Below are 21398 nucleotides of genomic sequence, written 5' to 3'. Positions count from 1 at the left end.
GTGAACACCACTCCTGCAAGTAAATACATGAAATAGCCTTAAATTAAAAACATGCAAGTACCAGCGAGTGATTCAGGCTTTTCAGGTAAAGGATAATTTTCTTCCACAAATTTCAGTAACAGCTCACGAGGTCCAGAAATAAAATCATCTAGCTCAAAGCCCTAATAAAGTCAATCAAAAGAATTTAAAAATTAATTATGACACAAAAATTAAGCCCAAAAATAATAAGCTCGACTTAAAAATTAAAATAAAATAGAGAAAAAAAAAAAAAGGCATCCCCAGGCCACAAGGCTCCCTGTTTTGCAAGGGTCGGGGAAGGTTCATCACAGTGTATGCAGCCTTACGCCTGCTTTTATGCAGAGAGGCACTTTCCTTGAACTTGAACCCATGACTAACTGGTTGTAAAGGAGCAACCTTACCATTGATCCAAGGCCCGCCCTCAAAAATTGGATAAAAAAATGAATCCACCACAAAACAAAAACAGGAAACTAGACAGACGCACATATTTTGTCACAGCTTCCTCGGTCCGTGCCTCCCCAGTACTCTGTAGACCAATGACCACACATTTGTCTTCCATCAATGCCTGCTTGGCAAGTCTTACAGCAGCAGGAACCTTAGCCGACATACACATGTGCCTAAAGAAACGCTACAACAGCATGCATGGATAAACAAGAGGCAGCAAAAAATTAATAAGTAACTGAAAAACACAAAAATGGATATGAGAAATTTTAGATGCAAACAGACACATTTAACCATTACAACAAGCATACTACCTGGTGGCTTGCCCAGTATACCCGCCACAATTGACTAGAGTTAGGTTTCTCGTCAGAAAGATACGCATTTGCTGTTAGTAATTCCACCCTCAACTCCGCCCAAAATTCTGCAGCCTTTTTATACATTTCCTGAAAAGAATATGACAGAGGACAAAGAATTGGAGAGCTACTGTAGAATACCTAGGAACTTAAACCTAAATTCTGATAAGAAACTAGAATTAGATCTACAATATTGGCAACCATACTGAATCTACCATTCACACCAATTACAAGATTTTTCAAAGATTTATATAAAGGTTTTTTTTTTTTTTTTTGTCTCCATCCAGCAAGCTGATTCTTTCATTTATTCTCACAAACATTTTCCAAGTTGGCGAGAAGTCATGGGCAGCAAGATAATATCATGAGCTTACCCCCATTAGGTACCAATCAAAAATAAAAAATTATATGACTTATCATTTACATGCAGTACTTACAATAGATTAGTGATTTGCTCATGTACCGATCAAAATATTCTTAAATACGAGGTTTCTAAAAAAGTCATGAGGAACAACAAATACGCTATAAATTATAAATCTTTAACAATAAACAAGACGAATAGCGATGGCCTTGGCAAGCTGTTTCTCCGATGAGAGACTTTCTTCCTAATTGCAGTCAGGATGTGATCCTCTTCATGGTATCCTCATTAGGGATCTTCCTCTCACTGGCATGGATTTAGTAGACTTATTTTTTGTTTTTTGTTCGTTTTACAGGGGAGTTGTGAATTAGACTCTCTTTATGCATCAAACTTTTAAGGCTGATAGAAAGGTGATTAACATAGATCATCTAGATAATTTGTCCTTTTGCATTTCTGAATTTGCAGGAAGGTTTTAGTCGTTTTTATTATTGAAAGTTGATGAATTTCAGTGGGTTTTGGGGAAATTGATCTCATCTGATTTTGGTGCAGGGTTTATCAAGGATCTTGGAGGAAATACTTCCAGGTCAGTAAGGGGAGTACTTAGCCTGAAACTCTTGTCAAACGAAAGGGGTCATTTTTGTGCTTGGATATATTTAAAGAGCAGAATCGTCCTCATTATGTTTGTATTCTTGAGGGTGTGGGAGCGTCAAATTGGAAAGCTTTCTGTCATGCTTTCAGGAGATTGCTTCTGAAAATTTTGAGGGTTCAAGACTGATGATTAGTGAGTTAGGGTGCAAATGTGCTGATTGTGGTTTAGCAAATGTTTGGAGAAGCAATGACGTTGGAGGGAAAGTTAGCAGTTTGCAGAGGCTCCCGCTGGGGATTTCTTATGCCGATGCTCTTAAAATTCCTCCCATGAAGGCTGCTAGCACCAAACAGTAAGATTTTACTGGTTTCAGCATCTTCTTCTCAAGATTTGGTAGGTGTGATTTTTAAAATTCAAAATTGAATCTAAATTTAAATTGTTTTGGGTTTAATTTAATTGGGTCTCAAGATCTTGGGCCTGTCAAGAGAAGGGTAGTGAGTTGATGGGTTGAGAAGAAAAAGCTAACTAAGCCCAAGGAAGATGCAGGTCTGGGAAAGATATGGGAATTGGGCCCGGAGGAGTCTGATATGGTTGCTGTGGTCCCTAAGAATGCAGAAGGCTTGGGTACGGGTAAGGTTTGTGAGCTGGATCAAGTTAAGTCCACATTGGTTCTTAATTTAAGTGCTGAAGTCCATAAGAACAAGGTTGGAGAAGTACGTTATTTGGGACACAGAGTATAGGTTCTGAATCTCCTTGCGGTTTGAGATAAAATGCCAGATCAAGCGTTCCAATTAAAAGAGATCCTTCTTCTTTGTTGTCTGAAAATAGAGGTAGGTCGCATTCTTTGGAGATTTCTGGTTCAGTTGGGAATTTTGGTTTTGATTCTGATGAAGAAATGGTAAATATGTGTGAATTTGAAAAAGGCTTGCTTTTAGAACAACTGTTGGATGAGAATTAAATTGATATGGATGATAATCACGCTAGAAGCACAGGGTAGTGTTCACCATTTGAGGAACATGGAAAATCAAGCAATAGATTTGGTTGAAGTGGGATCTTTGGCCATCGTTTCTGATCTTGAGCCGAATCTGATTGACATTCGTCGAGATTCCATGTCTATTGAGACTTTGTTAGGGGATTAATGATGAGATGTGCTTTCGTTTGAGCATCCAAAAACTTCTTATTCTCAAAGAGGTATCCTTCCCATTCCCAATCATTCCTAATTTTACTAAAAATGTGGTATGCCATGGAGGGGCCCCCTCTAAGGGAGATACCATTGCTATTAGTCCTCTGGGGAGTGATAGAGACAAAAGAGACCTGCAAAAGCTCCTAGAAGATATGGATTTAAAGCTAGTGAGTCCCTAAGGTCACGAGGTGAAGGTGATTCCTACGAATTGTGTGTGTGTTTGGGGGAGGGGGGAATGGGGTTAGAGGAGAAGGTAAGGGGGAAAAGAGAGTTAAGTTATGAAGCTCATTAGTTGGGATTTTAGGTTGATGAAATTCAGAATATGAAATAACATAGAGGAAGAGAAGAAGAGAGGAAGCATGATTTCTTGCATTTATTTGCTTCCAGTGAATTTGCCTTTGTCTAGGCAATTTCCTTAACATAGGGGTTTAGGGGATGTAAGAAAGTTGATTCAGGAAGTTTTGATTAGGCATTCTCCTGATTTAGTTTTACTTCAAGAAGCTAAATTAGAGAATGTAGAGGGGTGGCTGGTTAAGAATGTTTGGGAGGGTAGGTGTAACGGTAGAGGTCATTGGTAGGTTACATCCGTTTATGATCTCCTAAGACCCAATTTTCTGTTTTTTTTCCCTGCGATGAGTTTAATGTGGTTTCGGCTTTTGTTCCGCTAGATGGACTGTAGCAGTGACCTTCATGTTGTTAGGTTTCCCGAGGAGAAAAAAGGGGGATGTAGGTTTTCTTTGAGCATGCAGAATTTGGATAGGTTTATTAAGGATGGTGGGTTGATGGATTTGCCCTTGGGTAATGCTCTTTTCTCTTGGTCTGTGGGTGAGGAGACGGCTGCTGCTAATCGGTTAGATGGTTTTTTGTCTTGTAGTGGGTAGGAGGATGAGATCTCTAATCTTTCCTAAATTGTTTCATCTAGAACAGCATCTGATCCTTTTCCCATTTCTATTGGAATCTTAAAAGGTGAAGTGGGGCCCCTCTCTCTTTCGGTTTGAGAATATGTCTCTTGATCATGATTCTTTTGCTTCTAAGGTGAGAAATTCTTGGAGTGAGGCTTTGGAGAGGGGTTGGGAAGGTTTTAGGCTCATAAGGAAGCTTAAGCGCCTTAAGGGGGCTTTGAAGATTTGGAATAGGAAAGTTTTTGTGGATATTAGGATAAAGAAGGCTGTCATTTTGGGCGGGTTGAAAATTTTTTAGTAGAAAATAGGAAGGTGTTAGTCTATTGGTGAGTGAGGGAGGCCAGGAGGCTAAATGGGTTTCATTGCACAATGAGCTGGAGGACACAATTTTTAAGGAAATGAAGAATTCGAGGAAAAACACTAAATTTAAGTGGGCAAAAGAAGGTGATCATAATACAAAATTTTTTCATAGATTGGCTAATGGGACTTGGATTTCGAAGAAGATGAGATGACCCCTGATTCTCATTTGCAAATTTTGTTTTTGATCAGCAGAGGCATATTATTAAAAGAGAGACAAGGGCATCATGGGGATGCTAATCAAGTACAATGGAAACAACGAACAAATATATATATGACCGTCAAGGCGTCACTATAAAGCATCAAGAAAAAGGATTAACACAAATTTCCCTCCCAGGCAGCCCATTTTGCCAATTAGAGATCACGGATATCCAACTGTTCCTTAACAGCCTGCATAGTTGAAACCGTTCCATCAATTGTCCTTCTATTCCTTTTCCTCCGAACCACCCAAACACTAACCCTCCTGAACTTGTTATAGTGGATCCCTTTCCAAGCCCAAATCTCACCCCCACCAAAGCCGGAGTGACCCACTTCTGCTTGACCGTGGAAACAGGCAAAGTTCCTAAATTTCTGGTTTGAGAATAGTGCAGAAGGATGTTCTCCACCAATTCAGCCTCCTCAAGGCAAAGAAAACACCTGTTCACAAGAGATCAGCCTTTTTTCTGAAGATTGTCAGAAGTAACGATCTCCCCATGGGTAGCCTCCCACGTGAAAAAAAAGGCAGCCTTAGAAGAGGGGGCTGCTATTTTCAAAATGAGCTTCCAAGGGGGATTGTTGCTGCATTCTGCCAAGTTGCAATGGTTTTTATAATAAAATCAGACACTGAACTTTTCATCTTTGCTCAAGGATCACTTGGGCTTATTGGAGGTGGCCTGGCACTGAATTTTGTAGAGGCCACTGTAGAAATTTGTCACAAAGTATCAACCTCACAATCAAAAACACACCTAATCAAGGGAACATTCTAGATTGTCCCCTGATTAGCAAACTTTAGGTGCTAGCTAATGAGGGCAACTTTATCACAGGCAAGCCTGTAGATAGAAGGGTATTAAGAGCTGAGCTGGGACTCACCACACCAAATATCTTGCCAAAAAAACACATCCTCCCCATTCCCCACGTGAAAATAAATAAGTAGATATTCTCCTACCCTCTCCTGATGAATTTTCAAACACTTGTACCATGGTCTTTGGTCACCTATTTTAAGGCCTAGCCATTGTGATGGAGGCCATGTTTAGTAGCAATAACTTCCCTCCATAAAACTTCTTCTCAATCATGAACTTCCAAAACCACTTTCCCAAAAGTGCCTCATTAAAACTGAGAAGAGATCTAAGGCCTACAGCTCCATTTTGCATGGGTTGTTTAAATATCTAGATGATATTTAGATTCCTCACCCCTGTTCCCCCGTGAGAATCTTCTTTGAATACCTTCTGGTCTCTTGACAATGGCACTCGACTCAGGAAAAAGAGACATAAATAAAATAGAGTGTACTTTAATGAGCGTGAGTCTGCCATCTTTTGGAGGATAATTCATTTTCCAACCAGCCGGTTTTCTTCCAAATCTTCCAGTTAGAGGGTCCCAAACTCCCCTATCTTTGAACTTGGCTCCATGGGAGACCAAGATCAGTAATCGGAAAAGCTCCAAATTTTCAGCCTAAAAGCCCACTACTAAAGGCCCACATTCACAAGGCCCCATCGGAATGACTTCACTTTAGCCCAAATTCACTTTCAAGCCTGTGACTGCTTCGAACCCGAGTAGGATGCAACTAAAAGATTAAGGCCTTGTTCAGTCCTCATAGAAAGTGATAGTGTCATCTGAAAAAAGGAGGTAGGAGATTACCATACTAAAATTACTCCTTCTGATGCTAAGTCCCTTGAGCAGGCTACGCTCATTGGCATTGATTATCATATGGCTCAAAACTTCCATAACCATGATAAACAAAAGGGAGAGAGGGGGTCTCCTTCATGACTCAAACCATGTGAAGATCAGAAAAACTTTGCAGGGCAGCCATTTACGAGCACTGAGAACAAGGGAATAGAGACACATAGACAGACCCAGCTGCACCAGATTTCCAAAAAACCCATTCTCCTGTAGATATAAAGCAAACAATTCGACTTCACACGGTCAAACGCCTTTTCCATATGAAGCTTACAAACCGCTCCTCTTTTTCCACCCTTAATGTAGGCATCCACAACTCGTTTGCAATAAGGGCAGCATCCACAATCTGCCTGCCCACAACAAAAGCATGCTGGTGTTTCCCAATGACTTCTGAAATAGCTAATTTGAGTCTAGCTGCGAGGACTTTGGAGAGGCGTTTAAACAAGCTGCCAACAAGGCTGATAGTACAAAAATATTTTAGATATTTAAAGGCCCCGTTTTTTTTTTAGGGATCAAGGAGACAACAGTTGAGTTAATGCTGGACAGAAATCTACCTGATCTATGCAAGTGAATGTCCCAGTTGCTTTGAAAGAATGTCATGTTAAAGCCATCAGGACCAGGGGCTTTGTCCCCATTGCAGCTCTGAGGGCTAGAACAATTTTCTCTTCCTTAGAAAGCCACTCGAGCCACCAGGCCATGGAAAAGCTCAGTTTTTTTAACAAAATGCCAGTTACTGTTGGTCTCCAGGACTCCCAATCAGTGATTCCTGTAGAAACTGCAAATTCCCCTTTTAATTTCCATTCTTCCACAAGGAGCTCGCTCTGCATTTCTACCTTTGTTGGCATGTTGAATCTACGTGCGCATTAGCATCTTGGGGGGGCGGGCGGAACCTGTATTCCTGTCACCCTCATTCAACCAAAGAGCCCTAGATTTCTGTCTCCATGTGATTCCCTCAGAATTGATGACTTCGGCTAGGTCTTTTTCGAGAGCAAGTCTTCTGGACCTGTTCTCTCCATTAAGATCCCCTCTAAGATCCTCGTCATCCAGCTCCTTAATCGTTTAGGATCACATTCTTCCTTAGAGTAATGTTAGAATCTATTGAATTCAGAACCAGTCTTTGCAGGATCCCAAATGCAATCTATGAAACTAATTCCAATTGAGTAATAGCTGTAACATAGCCCTCCTCTTCTTTCCGACTTAATGCATCAGCCACTTGATTCTGCCTTCTTGCTGAATTTCTGTCCTAAACCAGCTGTGAGACTCCATTACTTGGAACATTCCCATATCTGGTCTTCACTCCTTTACCTCTGCCTAGAACTATGTAAGGCTTAAGAACCCTGAAGGAACCTGCTATTCTGCTGCGCATTTCACCTTCAGTACCCCAAAGCACGTATTTATTGGTTGGCTTGCAATTCTTGACAGATTATATACTTCAGGAAGACTTCATGCTTGTGGCAAAGCTCAATCTTCTTCTAGCCTTTACTTGCAAGAAATCTCAAGAAAGAGATCTACTCTTCAGCTTCTCTTTCAGTAAAGAAATTTACCCAAGGGCTACAAGCTTTATCAACCATACATGATTCTTTCCTAGCTGGTCTGAAAAACTTGATTGGTGATCATCATTGAGAAATTCCAATTCTTCTATCTCAAAACTGGTTTGGAATGCTGCAATCTACCATATATCAAAAGCCAAGAAACAATTTACATTTTGAGAAATCCCCTCTTGTAGATGATTCAATTGTTCACAGTATTGTGTGATCTAAGAGGTAGGTGTCATGATGCTAGGAAATTTAGTAGTCTTAGATTGCTAGTTCCCTATTTTTTATTGTTTGATGGATCTGCCCTCTTTAAGCTAGTATATTCTTCTTATCTTCTTCTACTAAAAAAAGAAAAAAAGGGAAGACGAAGAAGAAAGAAAAAAAGAAGTATCATACAATTATAACTGAAAATTACTGCTTCAAAGTGAGACAAAGGGCTCAATTATCAATATTAAAAATAGTAAAGCATGATCAGAGTTCCCTATACCATCATTTTCACTTCTAATGGTGCCTCAACAACGTCAAACTCTGCACCTTTGTAGCTAAGTGTACGACAAAGATACATCCCCCTGAAAGATGAAACAACATTATGCACTTGAGATATTCTTACTATTTATAAAAATCATTCTGTGAGAAAATTATTGTTCCCATAACCTTGCTTTCATGTCCATGGCCACAAGCTCTAGTGCTCCAACACCCCCTCTATCTAAAGCACCTGAAGATTACATTTTACATCAAAATAAAATTCATTTTAGCTAACTTTCAAGCATAGAAACAGCACAAATAATTAAATGATAAATACATAGGCTTCAGTTAACAGTAAAATAACACAAAATGAGTAAGAAAAAATAGACAACAGTTGCCGAGCAATAAATAACAGATTTTTTTAATGGATTTGGTTGCCTCCAATCTTTTAAAACAATAATTATGATTCATGAATAAATCAAAGAGACTGAAAGAAAAATTGAAAGAGTGGAATAGGGAGGTGTTTAGGGACATTAGGCTTAAAAAGACCCGTATTCTAGGTATGTTGGCTGAACTAGATAGTAGGGAAGAAGTTACTCCTCTCTCAATGGAGGAGGAACTGAAAAGAATATCTTTAAAGAATGAATTGGAAGAGGTGATTTTTAAAGAAATGAGAAGTTGGAGGCAAAAGACAAAGTTTAAAATGGGTAAGAGAAGTTGAATGTGATACTAGACTTTTTCATTGGTTAACAAACAGGAAATTGAGGACAATTTGATTAGGAGTTGGAGTTTAGGGGGGGGGGGGGGGGGGGGATAAGCGCGGATAATAGTAAAATAGCTTCAGAGATGTTTTTTGAGGAAGATGAATACAGATCGATGGTGGAAGGGTTAAATGGGACCTTTTGCCTAGTTATAAGATAGCTTGGCTAGAGAGACCTTTGCAATAGATAGGGATAAAGCTCCAAGCCGGATAAATTAAATTTGGCTTTTTTTTCAAGATTGTTGGACGGTGGTTAAGGATGACTTGGTGAAGGTTTTTAATGAATTTTATTGGAATGGGATTTTATGTAAGAGTGTTAACTCTACCTTTGTAACTTTGGTGCCTAAGAAAAGCAAGTCTACCAAGATATCTGACTATAAACCTATTAGTCCAGTTTCCAACATTTATAAACTAATTACTGAAGTACTAGCCAGAAGGTTGGGTTTGGTTCTTGATAAATCTATTACTAAGGTCCAAAGTACGTTTTTTTTTTTTTTGGGGGGGGGGGAGAGAAACAGTGGATGCAATTTTGATTGCGAATGAAATCGTTGAGGATATTAGGAGAAAGAAGAAGGGGCTTATTTTTAAGTTGGATTTTGAGAAAGCCTATGATAGTGTGTGTTAGAATTTCTTACATAAGATTTTTATGAAGAAGGGCTTTGGAGGGAGATGAAAAGGTGGATGAAAGGTTGTATGTCTAATGTGTTTTATCCAGTTTTAGTGAATGGGGAGCTTCAATCTTGGTTTAGAGCTATGAGGGGGGATTGGACAAGGAGACTCTCTTTCCCATTTTTTTGTTCGTTATAGTGGCAGATACCTTGAGTAGGATGTTTGATAGAGTTGTGGTTAGAGGTTTAGTGAAAGACCTGCAAGTGGGGAGGAAGGAAATAATGGTTTTGGATCTTTAGTTTGCTGATGACACTATCTTCTTCTTAGAGGATCATGGGTCATCTTTTTTTGGATATTTTGGTACTTGCATATATCCAAAAAGGTTTCCCGCTTAAGATCAATTTGGGGACGAGTAATATTGCCCCTATTAATTTGTCGGAGCATGGTAAGGAGTTAGCCTTGGAGGTAGGTCACACGCTTTGGATTGGTCATTATCTTATTTAGGAGTTCCTTTGGGGGGTAATCCTAGATCCGCTAGTTTTTGCGACTTTGTTGTCGAGAGAGTGTCTAAGCAATTAGATGGTTGAAAAGGTGCTCCTTTTTCTTTAGGAGGTAGAATTACTCTCATTAAAGTTTGTCTTTTGAGTATCCAGCTGTATTTTCTGTCTATTTTCAAAATTCTTGTGGGGTGGCTAGTAGGATCAAGAGAAACATGAGAGATTTCCTTTGGTCAGGGGGTGGGGAGTTAGGGATCATTTGGAGAGTTGGGAGATGGTTTCTAGGCATAAATGGGAGTGCGGCTTAGGTCTTGGTAATTTGGTGCCTAAAAACATGACTCTCTTGGCCAAATGGCTTTGGTGGTTTCCTTTAGAGGTCTCTTCCTTGTGGCATAAAGTTATAAAAAGTATATTTGAACCTGATGGGAACAGGTGGGATACCAATTCGGGTCTTAGAAGTTCTTCAGAAAGTCTGTGGAGAGCCATCTCTCAAATTTATTCACTCTTTATTCCACATACTAAATATATCTTAAGTACAGGTTGCAATATTCACTTTTGGAAAGATCTATGGTTGGGGAGTGTTTTTTTGTCCACCTCTTTTCCTCGCCCATTTCACTTGAGCTCAGGACAAGATAGATTTATTTCTTCTTTCATTGTGGAGTCGAGCGGTCCTTTACCTTCTTGGGATTTTCACTTTAGGAGACCTTTGAATGACAGGGAGGCGGAGAAGCTATCCTCCTTGTTAGTCTTATTGAATAATTGTTGTCTCATTGGAAGCTAATAGCCATTCTTGGTCTTTGGATACCTTGGGGTTTTATTCCTGCAAATTTTTTGCGAGTTGTTGACTAGCTCTGGTTTTTCTTTTCCTCTTTATAATCTATCTAGAAGGAAAAAGTACGCTTTAAAATCAAAGCTTTCTCGGGCTGGTTGTGCTGAATAGGATCAACACCAAACTTGTTACAGATTAGAAGACCGTTAAAAGCTCTCTATCCAAACATATGTGTGCCTTGTTTAAATTGCTCTGAAACTGCGCCGCATCTTTTCTTACATTTCGCCCAGAGGATTTGGAACAAGCTATTTAATTATTTTGTGGAATGCTGGGTTTGTCCAAGACAGTGGATGAGTATTTGGCTGGTTTTGGCACAAAAAAATAGGATAAGGAGTTATAAATAGTGCCTTATTTTCTGCCTATTGAGGTTTGTGGATGGAACAAAACGCGCGCATTTTTTCTGCGAAGAAATCATCTCTTTTGCTGGTATGGGAGAGGATTCACCATTTGGCTTCTCTTCTCTATGATGTGTGGGTAATGGGAACTTCAAAGGGATGCGTTTTTCAGACATTCAGTGTGATTGGTTTTCCTTGTTGAACTGATAGGGCGTGCTGATTATTTCGGATTGTTTCTAGTGTTCTTTTCAGTTTTTCGTTTTTTAGTTTTTCTGGGGTAACCCAGAGTTTTGAAAGGAGATGCCCGACTCTCCTGCTTGTACATTCCTATTCTATCAATGAAATTCATTATGCAACAACAACAGTGCTTCTATAATTTTTTTTTTTTTTAAAAGGAACAAAATATCTCAGAGAAAATACTACTTCCAGAGAAAAAAAGGAGATACCTAAAAATTCACGGAAGTTAGAGAAACACGTTCCAACTCCCCAAAGACCAAGCCGGATCATATAACCCAAATTGCGTGATTCCGAAGCACCAGTTGCTGAGCAATAAATAACACGAGCTTCAGGAAGTCGAGCCTGTTTTAAGAATTAAAAAAAAAATGAACATTCAAAAGCGATCATTGAAACAAGGTGTACACACCATTTAACCATGAAAAATTGCATGCGCCACTCAGTATAATGATATGAATAGAGGCAGTGTATGGCACTTAAGTAGCTACTGTAGCATTGGAAATTTGTGTGCTTGAACATAAGTGTTCCTGCATGCTTTTGCAACATGGAGAGAAAGACAGATCTGCAAAACAAGCAAGGAAGGGAGATTTCCTAGACAAGCAACAAAAAAATATTGAGAACACCAGAAGATGCAATCAACTACCATCACTTACCAATTCTTTGGAATGTTGGATGGAAGCAGATTGGTGTGAACGACCTCTAAACAGTTACCATTGCTAAGCCCCCATTTAAAACATCTTAAAAAGTAAGTACTTACTATGAAAAGCAATTAAATTAAGTACTTGTCTGTTGACACTTGATGAGTACTTATTTCAAAACGTACTTTTCCAAACTACTATTTTTTTTTTTATAGAAAAAAAGTATTTTTCTAAAATAAGTACTTATCTGAAAAAGTACCCATAAGAAGTAATTCCAGACTACTTTTAGGGATTGTTTGGAAAAACTTACAGGAAAGTACTTTCTTTAAAAAGTGCGGACTTTAGTAAGTAATGATAGTAAGTGCTGAAAATAATAAGTACTGTTCGGTTTGTATCTAAATATAAGTACTGATTTTAAGAGTTAATGAAAAAGTGGTTTTTGGATTTTTTTTTATTTTATTATAACGCAAGGTTTCAACAATACTACTTTCATCATGGCAATAAATCAGGGATTCAGCCAGAAGGAATCCTTTTCTACAAGGGCTAATATTTCAAATGTTATAGGTAGAGAAGATCAGAAGCATATCCCCCGCTCCCACAATTTTTGGCCAAGCTCTTCAATATCAGTGGTAGGATAATAAGGCCCATCTTGCAGCATTGGGCCCAAGTCACAGCAGTGAAGACTCATTTACAAGCAGAGCTTGACATGCCTGGGGATTGTTCAATGGAAATTCAGCAGAACACTTTTTCAGCACTAGCTTTAATTAATGGAGCCTGCAAGGGCCTGGATCCAGGGGCCACTGGACTTCCATGAGAGTACCAGCCCACTCCTAGAGATTACCTTCCCAAGGACTCGGGCAATATCAGTTGGGGTCTTTTTCTGCAGTTCCAAATTCTTTGGATAATCCTAATACTCCCAAGTCTCCTTCAAACTCTTCTGCTGAGAGCCTTGGAACTAAGCAGACACTGACTCAACAGAAAATCAGTGCTTCTTCATCAGGTGTACATTCTACTCCGTTGCTACATCCTACAAACGTCATATTACCAGTGTGCCACGGGGAGTCGAGGACAAAGGGGAATCTCCAAAAATAGACCTTCTGGGAGAAAAGGGGGGGTGGGGGGGGAACCAGGCTGCTCAAAGCCTTTTAGATGAGTTGGGTCTGAATCTGGTGAATCCTAGAGGAGCAGTGGTCAGCCTTATTTGAGATGATTCTGGGAATAGGAAAAAGGAGAAAAATTAAGAAAATAGCTTCTCAGGCTTGTTTCTTTTGTGATCTATGATAAAGGTAGCAGGAGTTTGGGTCCTGTTAGTGTAATTAAATGATGATTCTTTCGTGGAATGTGCAATGATTAGGGGATAACAGTAATCAGGGATTGGTTAAGGAGTTAGTTATTACAATTAGTCCTGATATTCTGTTTCTACTAGAGTCTTAAGTTAGAGGTAGCAGATTCTTTTTCAGTTAAGAGCATTTGAGATGACAGGTTTAAAACTTGGGTGTCTTTCCCTTAGATGCATCGGGTGCTCAGGTGGTGGTTTGGGATACAAGGATTGCTTCAATTAGAGAGTGTATGGTAGGATCCTTTTCATCATTGGTCCTGTTAGATGTGAAGGGTTTGGAGAGTGATGGTTTCCATCTGTTTGTGGTGCCACCTAGACCTCCAGGCAATATTCATTTTTTGAAGAGTTGGCTAGTCTTTTATGAGGGTGGTTCTTAGATCAACAATAAAGCTGCTCCCTTGTGACCAGTTGGTCACAGGTTTGCGTCCAAGGAAACAGCCTCTCTGCATAAAAGCAGGGGTAAGGCTGCATACACTGATGATCCTCCCCTACCCTGGCAAAGTGGGGAGTCTTGTCACCCAGGAATGCCCCTTTTGGCTATTCTTTTAAGTCCTTGCAATCCAAAGTGGGTAACAGGGAATTTCAATGTGATTTGGAATTCTGGGGATAAGCTGGGGCATCCAAGGTGACTGGTAGTGAGACTGTGTGAGGGACTTTGTTTTTTTCATTCTGCATTGTGAATTGAGGGAAATCCCCTTGACCAATGGGCATTTCACCCGAGTAGCTTCAGGAGATAAGCAAGCTTCTTCTTGTATTGCTAGATTGTTTTTTTTTTTTTTTTACTTTTGTTTTAGAAGACGCCTTTTCGAATGCTGTGCAGGAAGTTTTAGTTAGGCCTGCTTCTGATCATTGCCAGTGCTTTTGGATTCTAATCCTGTTCAGTGGGGCCCAATCCCATTAAGATTTGAGAGTATCTTGTTAACACACTTCTTTTAGGAAGTCAATGAAGAATTAGTTGAGTGAAAGTCTTTTTCAGGGTAGGGGAGGTTTCAAACATATGAAAAAACTGTAGGCATTGAAAAACAATCTGAAAGTGTGGAACAAATATATTTTTGGTAACAATTAAGAGCGAAAAACAAAAATTCTCTCTAAGATTTCAAGTTTGGATAGGTTGGAGAGGTGCCGGCTGTATAGTAAGCAGGATAGGGCTAGAAGGGGCATCCTAAAAAATGATTTGGAGGTGACTTCTGAGGGAGGATATTAGTTAGCATAAAAAATCTAGGATTAATTAGGTTAAGAAGGAGGATGGTAATTTTAGGTTGTTTCATAGGGTGGCCAATAGGAGACATGGGAAACTCTCTATTAAAAAGTTGGAGTTACACTCTGGTAGCATTGTGAGAGATCACAAGCAAATAGAAGAGGTGACCACAGATTTTTACAGATAAATTATGCAGAGGACAGTCAGCATAGACTGATGATAGAGGGAGTCATGGACTCAACTAGAGTCCCATTGAGGGGGATAAAGCTCTTTGGTAGGAGAAGCTTTTTGATGTTAAGGAAATAAAGGAGCAGTGTTTGAGATGTAAAAAGGACAAAAAAAAACTCCACAACCTAATTGTTTTAGAATTGCTATTTCTCCAGAATTGTTGGGGGGGGGGGGGGGTGTTCAAGAGGATAGAATGGGGTTTTTTAATTACCATCGCAATGAGGGATCCAGACCCCTAACGAAGTTCCTTCTAGGATTTCAAAATTGAGCGTGGCGTGGCTCTCTCTTGGCTGGAAGCTCCTGCTATGGTTTCAAAGCGCCATCGATCCTTCTGCACTGCTTGAAGCTCTATCCTAGGGTTTGACAGTCCATTTTCATCCAAACGATCTCTCTTTCTGTGAAATTTCACAAACGAGGAATGAGGAGGGAGAGGTTCTCACAATGCTCTCTTCCCGACATCACCCACCTTCGCAACAGCAAGCATAGCGAGCCTCATCGATCACTTTCCTCTTAATTCTTCCGAACCTGAAACCTCTTTATCTTGATGCCTAGCCCTGAAAACGAACCGAAGCCCCATCCTATTCACAGAAACTGAACCCTATTTCTATTCAACCTACTAAAAATCCCTTCTGACTTTCAACAATCTTCCTCTCCAGACTCTCACATCTCCCTACAACAAGCCATCTTTGGCTATCAGCACTCATTTGTCTTTCTCCAGCAATAGAGTACAACCTATCGACTCTCTCATCAACCATCATTAGACTGTTGATATGCTCGCTTCTTACAGAAACCATCCTGGACCTTCAGAGGCTGCTCAAACCTTCCTGGACCTACAGAGACTGCACTAACGACTGAACCTTCAGTGACTTTATCAACTCTCTCTCCATATGGCAACCTTCCTGGACTTTCAGAGGCTGCTTGAACCCATCCTGGGCCTTCAGATACTGTTCAAAGCATGAGATATCTTTCAACCTTCAATTATGGTTGACCTAGTCATTGAAGTCCAGAGAGGCATTTGGTTTTGATGAAGCAATCAATTTAGATCAAAGGAAAAACGTATCTGCATTTACACAAATTTGGGGAGATCTCATCTTTGTTTGTCATCGAGAATAATTCCTCCCGTAACAGGTGGGTTAGGTTTTCTAAAGAAGTGGTGGTCTAGTTTGCTGATGGTTTGTTTTCTTTTGGTCAGATGCAAAGGAGATATTGAACTTTTCAAATGGGGTTCACAAAGTATTGGATGTTGATTAGGTGGACAAAGGTGGGAAAGTATCTGGAGTTTGGGCTGGGGTGGAAAAGAAAGAGATATTTAGTGTTTAATCCTGGAGGCTCTAAAGGTGATGGGTGGAAAAGTTTCATAAGTGATTTTTGTGAGATAGCAAAGGTTTTTCGTGCAGATTCTAGAGGTGTTAGTGTTGATAGTTCTACATGCCAATGATAGTGGAGTCAGGTAGTGTTGGAAGGAAAACAGAGGGATGGAAGGATCACAGTAGCCAAGTTAACTCTGGAAATCAGGGTGTGTTAGCCAGGAAAGAAGAATTATGTCGTCAGTGTGGAGGTGCCATGCAACTGAATGAATTTGTGCCATTGCAAATCGATCAGAATCAATCAATCAGACTGTGAACTTGTGAAGGAATCAAGGGCATCGAATGGTGTTGCAATCATGTCATAGGTGGCTAGAGTTGCTTTCAAGGAGGAGGCTGTGAAAAAAATTGGGTCAGGCTGTATGTTACTCATTTTGGACCTGCCCAAGTTATTGAAAAAGGAGGTATTTCTTTTTTTACTAAATTGAGACAATTATTTGAACAATCCCAATGTCTAGGGAAAAGTTGATTCTTTGGATTCAAAGGAAGGCTCTCTTCAAATGGGTTTCCAACAGAAGAGCCAAGGTGGTGTTCAGGCCCGTCACCCATGTCAGTAATAATGGTAACACAAGTACCTACTTATTGGTTCCGGATAAAGTGCAGGTTCAAATTTTTCTCCTGGATGTCAGGGCTAAAATACATGTATGGCCTTCCTACCTAAAACATATCATGCGTGTTAGCCCTATTCAAAGTCAGAGTCCGAAAGTCTCAACCTTCCAAGGAACCTTGCCCTTCCAATGGATGTGGCTCCGAGAAGTTGGAAGAAGGGATGTTTACGAGATGTGAGAAAAAATATTCCAAAGAGAACAGCCACAAAGAATCACCCTCCCCAACTCTCTCACCCCCGAAAGGATCAAAAGGTCCAAAGTAGAAAGCAAGGTGGTAGGCTCGCCAAACTCTCTTTCATTGAGATTCCTGAAAAAAAAAAAAAAAATCCCACAAAAGAGAGCCCCCCTCATAACGAATGAGTTGTTAGGTGCATTGTCGAGAGGAGAAAGCTTAAATAAACGAGGCACCTTCAGCTCCAAACAAGGCACCCCAGCACTTTTCCAAATTTGCACTGCTCTGTTAACTACAATGGAAAGGGTTTGATTTGATGATACAACAAAACCAAGCCTTAAGTCCCACTAGGTGGGGTCGGCTATATGAATCCTTTTCCGCCAATTTATGCAATCATAGACCATTCCTTTTGTCAGATTCAGGGTTTAATTTGATGATAGATTTTCTTATTTAGTCTTTATCAGGCTTTTTCTTTGTTTCTTTTGTTGTTGTTTCTTTTTCTCTTTTGAGGATTTTTTATCTTATTCTCTCTTAGGTTGTAATCTCTGTATCTTCTTTCCTAGTAAATTTTCTTTTTATGTACCTAACAAAACAAAGACAAGAGAGAGAGGAAGAACATATTTCCCTACTTAGCCAACCCACTAATTGAGGACTAAAATATACTAAATATGTCAATGCACGATATGTATAAAGCACAATATGTGTGTACTGTTTCAGTTTGATAAACAAACCTGGATCTCAAGAACCACTTCACCCGTTCGTGTTGGTTGCCCTCCAGCTTCAGGGACCAAATTTTTAGCTTTATGGCACTACAATTAAGCAATTAACCTTAGCACTACAAGGTGAAGAATATAATGAAACCATAGGACAGTTATTACATTAATTAGACAATATCTTTAAAAACATTGAACTTAAGAATCAATTAGAATCAGCACATAAAAAGGACAATAAAACCATTACTTCATCAAATATGAGAAGACCATCAAATTCTGAACCACACCACTGCACAAGCTGCTGCAATCGAGAACGACCTTTCTCAGAAGATGCTATAAGGCTGCTGTATGTCAAGAAAACTACTCCTTCCCTAACGCCAACAGACTTTGAATCAAGCTTAGAATAAGGCAGCTTGTTCAAAGCATGCACTGCCAAGAAAATACAGATAATAGTACTAATATCAGAGAGCATCCAGCATATCAAGGATGGAATAACAGAAATCTTCAAATTAAAGCGAAAGATAAATCAGTGGAAAAGAACATTTCTTTCCCCTTCTGATACAGAAAGAAGCAAAGTAATCCTGTATCCTGCAGTGACAACCAAAGCAATCCACATTTTATTATAATTCCATTCTCTCTTTTCCTTTTCTTCCCCCTTTTTGGGTGGCACATGCAGAGCAGCATTCCAGCGGCTGATTTTCCTTTTTTTTCAAAACATAAATTAAACCGGACAGCTAGCCCACACTAAGTCTTTTCTATACAAAACAAGAGCAGAGTAAATTGAAGAAAACGTGTCAAGCAAGATGAGGAAAGTAAGTCATTTAAAAAACTTCCATAGTAAAAGAAAGTTAAAACAAGTATAAATGAAAATCCACTGAATTTTGAGCCTAAAGCAAAGAAACCAATGCATATACAATGAAAAGAAACCATATTCCCCAGCCGACATGTTAAGAGGAGTGCATCTAACTAATCTGCAAAAAGAATAGAAGGCTTTAATTTATTAGTTTTTGCTTTTCCTTTGATCCAGTGTTATTTTTTTCTAAAAGGATAGGATATCTTATCCTCTTCTTTGAAATTGTCTGTGCCTTAATAAAGTTCTTTCATAAAAATAAAAAATAAAAAAATAAATAACTAAAATAAAATTAATAATATTCCTCAGACCCTAGATAGTACACCATTAATATGAGAACATAATGATTCTATCAACAGTTCATTCCAATGATTTCCAGCACTTCGGATCCACTCCCACCTGCATTAAATAACAGATGCACTGTTTTTTTCTGTTCTTTAGGACATTTGGTTTGTAAAAAAGCACATATTGTTAATGGTCACAATTTGCCTCCTCCACTGGTTTGGGATAGTACCTGTTTCTTACTTCTTTGTGGGCTTTCTGTGCTGGTTGCTTCAGAGGGGAGGGGGGGGGGGGGGGAGGTTGCTTTTCAAATTCCCAGCAAGATTGACAGGCACTACTGATATAATTTTGCTTCTTTTTATGTACTTTTTTTTCATGTTTTCTTTTTTACTTTTTTTCTTTTTTATATTTTAGGAGGATGTGTTGTTTTCCTATTTGCATCAATTTTCTCCCTAAACGAACTTTCTTCTTTCATAAAAAATAAATAAATAAACAATGTGTAGTGGGCAAAATCCTCCATGCACCCAGCAACACCCAATCTTGAATAAGATAAAAATGCTTTGGAAAGTTACCACGTAAAGCATCAATGGCAGAAGGAATACAGCATACAAAGGAAGAAAGAAGAGGCAGCAGTAAAGTTCACAAAAAGGATAGAAAATAATTATGTCCACTAAGTGTGGCATATCTGAAAAGATCTTCGCCAGCTGAACAAAAAATCAACTTAGTTTCAAAACAAACTCCCAGCCATACCCACAAGGAATAAATAAGAGTATACATCAGAAATAGATGACTGAGGTCAAAGGTTGTATCAATGGTAATGAACAAAGATCTGTTACATACAGTAATATTAGCAAAAAGCAACTGTTAAAGAGTTAGTGATGGGTTTTAATCACTCATTTAGAGCATTAAAATGTCTATTTTTTATTTTGGACATTGCTGAGACACTTCCTGACACGAAAGGACATGGCCGGGACACTTCTTGCAGCAAAATGCTGCGTTTTGTAGACCCCTTTGACACTGTTGACCAACCCCCAAAAAAAATGAGTAGAAACCACTGAAAGTCAAGAGGTTCATTGAGATATTGGAGTGGCTGGACAATGAAGCCCATCCCAACCAACCAGTCCCCAGAATGCTCCCCCTCTCCAAAGCCATTGCCAGTTCACGCTCTCTATTAATCTGTTTTTTTAATTTCTTCATGAGCCATGCCCTTGAGCTGTTCTTTTTTCATTTTTTTTATGGTGAGTGGACCAATATTCTATAATATGAATGTAGTTGATGATCGTATAACTGTAAATTGTAAAATGTGCAGTTGGTAATTGTGCATGAATGATGCTTACATTTCGTTTTCAAGTAAATTTACCTCAATAATTGTCATCCAAAAGGAAAACTTTCCCTATATAATATATTATTATACGAATTAATTATATTAATTAATTAATAAACTTCCCTAGGTCTCAATAAATACCATATGCAAGTCCCTCTTCTTTTCCCTAAACTTTTCCATTAATCTTCTTAAAAGATATATAACTTCTGTGGTAGATCACCCAAGCATAAAACCAAATTGATTTTCTAAAACCTTCATTTCTAATCTTAATCTTTGTTCAACTACCCTTTCCCATAGTTTCATTGTATTAACTATTAATCTCGTTAGTCCTCTGGATCAGAGCTGAAGGTGGTAATTACCACCAAAGTCATATGGCACCCAGGGAACGGGAATTAAGTTAGAATGTACAGCTAATAATCACAGGGAGGAGATGAGGTGGAGAGAAATAGGTAAGAGGAATAAATTTGTTAAGTTATGAGGGTGATCAGTAGGAATGTTAGGGAGAGGGGATTAATTAGGTAGGTTTTGAATAGATATTCTCCTGATATTGTCTTCTTACAAGAAACTAAACTCAATTGTGTGGATGTGGGGGTAGTTAGGAGTATTCCAGGTAGGAGTAAGGAATTGGGGTTTCCCCCTTCTCAACGTGTAGTTGGGGCCATCCTAATTGTTTGGGATACCCATTCTATTTCCAAAATCAATTGTCTACTAGGTTTATGTAGTCTTTTGGTTTTGCTAGAAGTTAAAGGTACATTGTCTTTTGGCATTGGTGATTTACCTCCGTCTACAGTCCTACTAGGCCCATTTTTCACTCTTAGCTTTGGAATGACATGTACATTGTTTTTGATTTTTGTTCTCCTGCGTGGATTGTAGGGGGGGCACTTTAATGTGGTTCGACTTCCTAAGCATATAAAGGGGGCTTGGATTTACTCTGAGTTTGCAGGTTTATTAGGGCATGTGACTAGAAAGATCTTCCTTTGGAGAACACTATTCTCTTGTCAGTTGGAGGGCAGAGAGCAGTTGCAAGTCATTTGGATGGGTTTGTGTTTTATAGTGAGTGGGAGGAAGAATTTTCTCAACTTTCTCAAGTAGGACTGTCTAGACAGGTTTTTGATGATTTCCCTATCTTGCTAGAGCCTAATATAGTTGAGAGTGAGCCTACCCAGTTCAGTTTGAGAAAATGTGGCTCGATCATCATTCTTTTCACTTAGGATTAAGAATACATAGAGTGAACGTTTTGTAAGGGGGTATTAGGGCTAAGAAGTAAGAAGGCTAACATTTCAAGTGACCTTGATTCTTTGGATAGAAAACAGGAATTCAAGGGGTTCTCGGGTATTGAGTCTATGTTTAA

The 21398-nt window shown here is 39.2% G+C and overlaps 1 protein-coding gene across 1 annotated transcript in view; it reads right to left on the bottom strand.

Moving 5' to 3' along the window:
- LOC131144792 (protein FORGETTER 1) overlaps positions 1-21398 on the bottom strand; it is a 100395-nt gene that overhangs the window by 49353 nt on the left and 29644 nt on the right. The window contains exons 6-13 of the mRNA XM_058093654.1: positions 17839-18020; positions 17610-17687; positions 11544-11676; positions 8257-8317; positions 8090-8171; positions 774-902; positions 503-646; positions 62-161 (exon numbers count right to left, since the gene is read on the bottom strand). Coding sequence (XP_057949637.1) covers positions 62-161; positions 503-646; positions 774-902; positions 8090-8171; positions 8257-8317; positions 11544-11676; positions 17610-17687; positions 17839-18020 — 909 coding nt within the window. The remainder of the gene's footprint in view (positions 1-61; positions 162-502; positions 647-773; positions 903-8089; positions 8172-8256; positions 8318-11543; positions 11677-17609; positions 17688-17838; positions 18021-21398) is intronic.

The sequence above is a fragment of the Malania oleifera genome, chromosome 12 (assembly GCF_029873635.1).
Source record: "Malania oleifera isolate guangnan ecotype guangnan chromosome 12, ASM2987363v1, whole genome shotgun sequence".
NCBI classification, from domain to species: domain Eukaryota; kingdom Viridiplantae; phylum Streptophyta; class Magnoliopsida; order Santalales; family Ximeniaceae; genus Malania; species Malania oleifera.
Note: the sequence above shows the minus strand (reverse complement) of the source record. Positions and strands in the feature narration are given on the sequence as shown.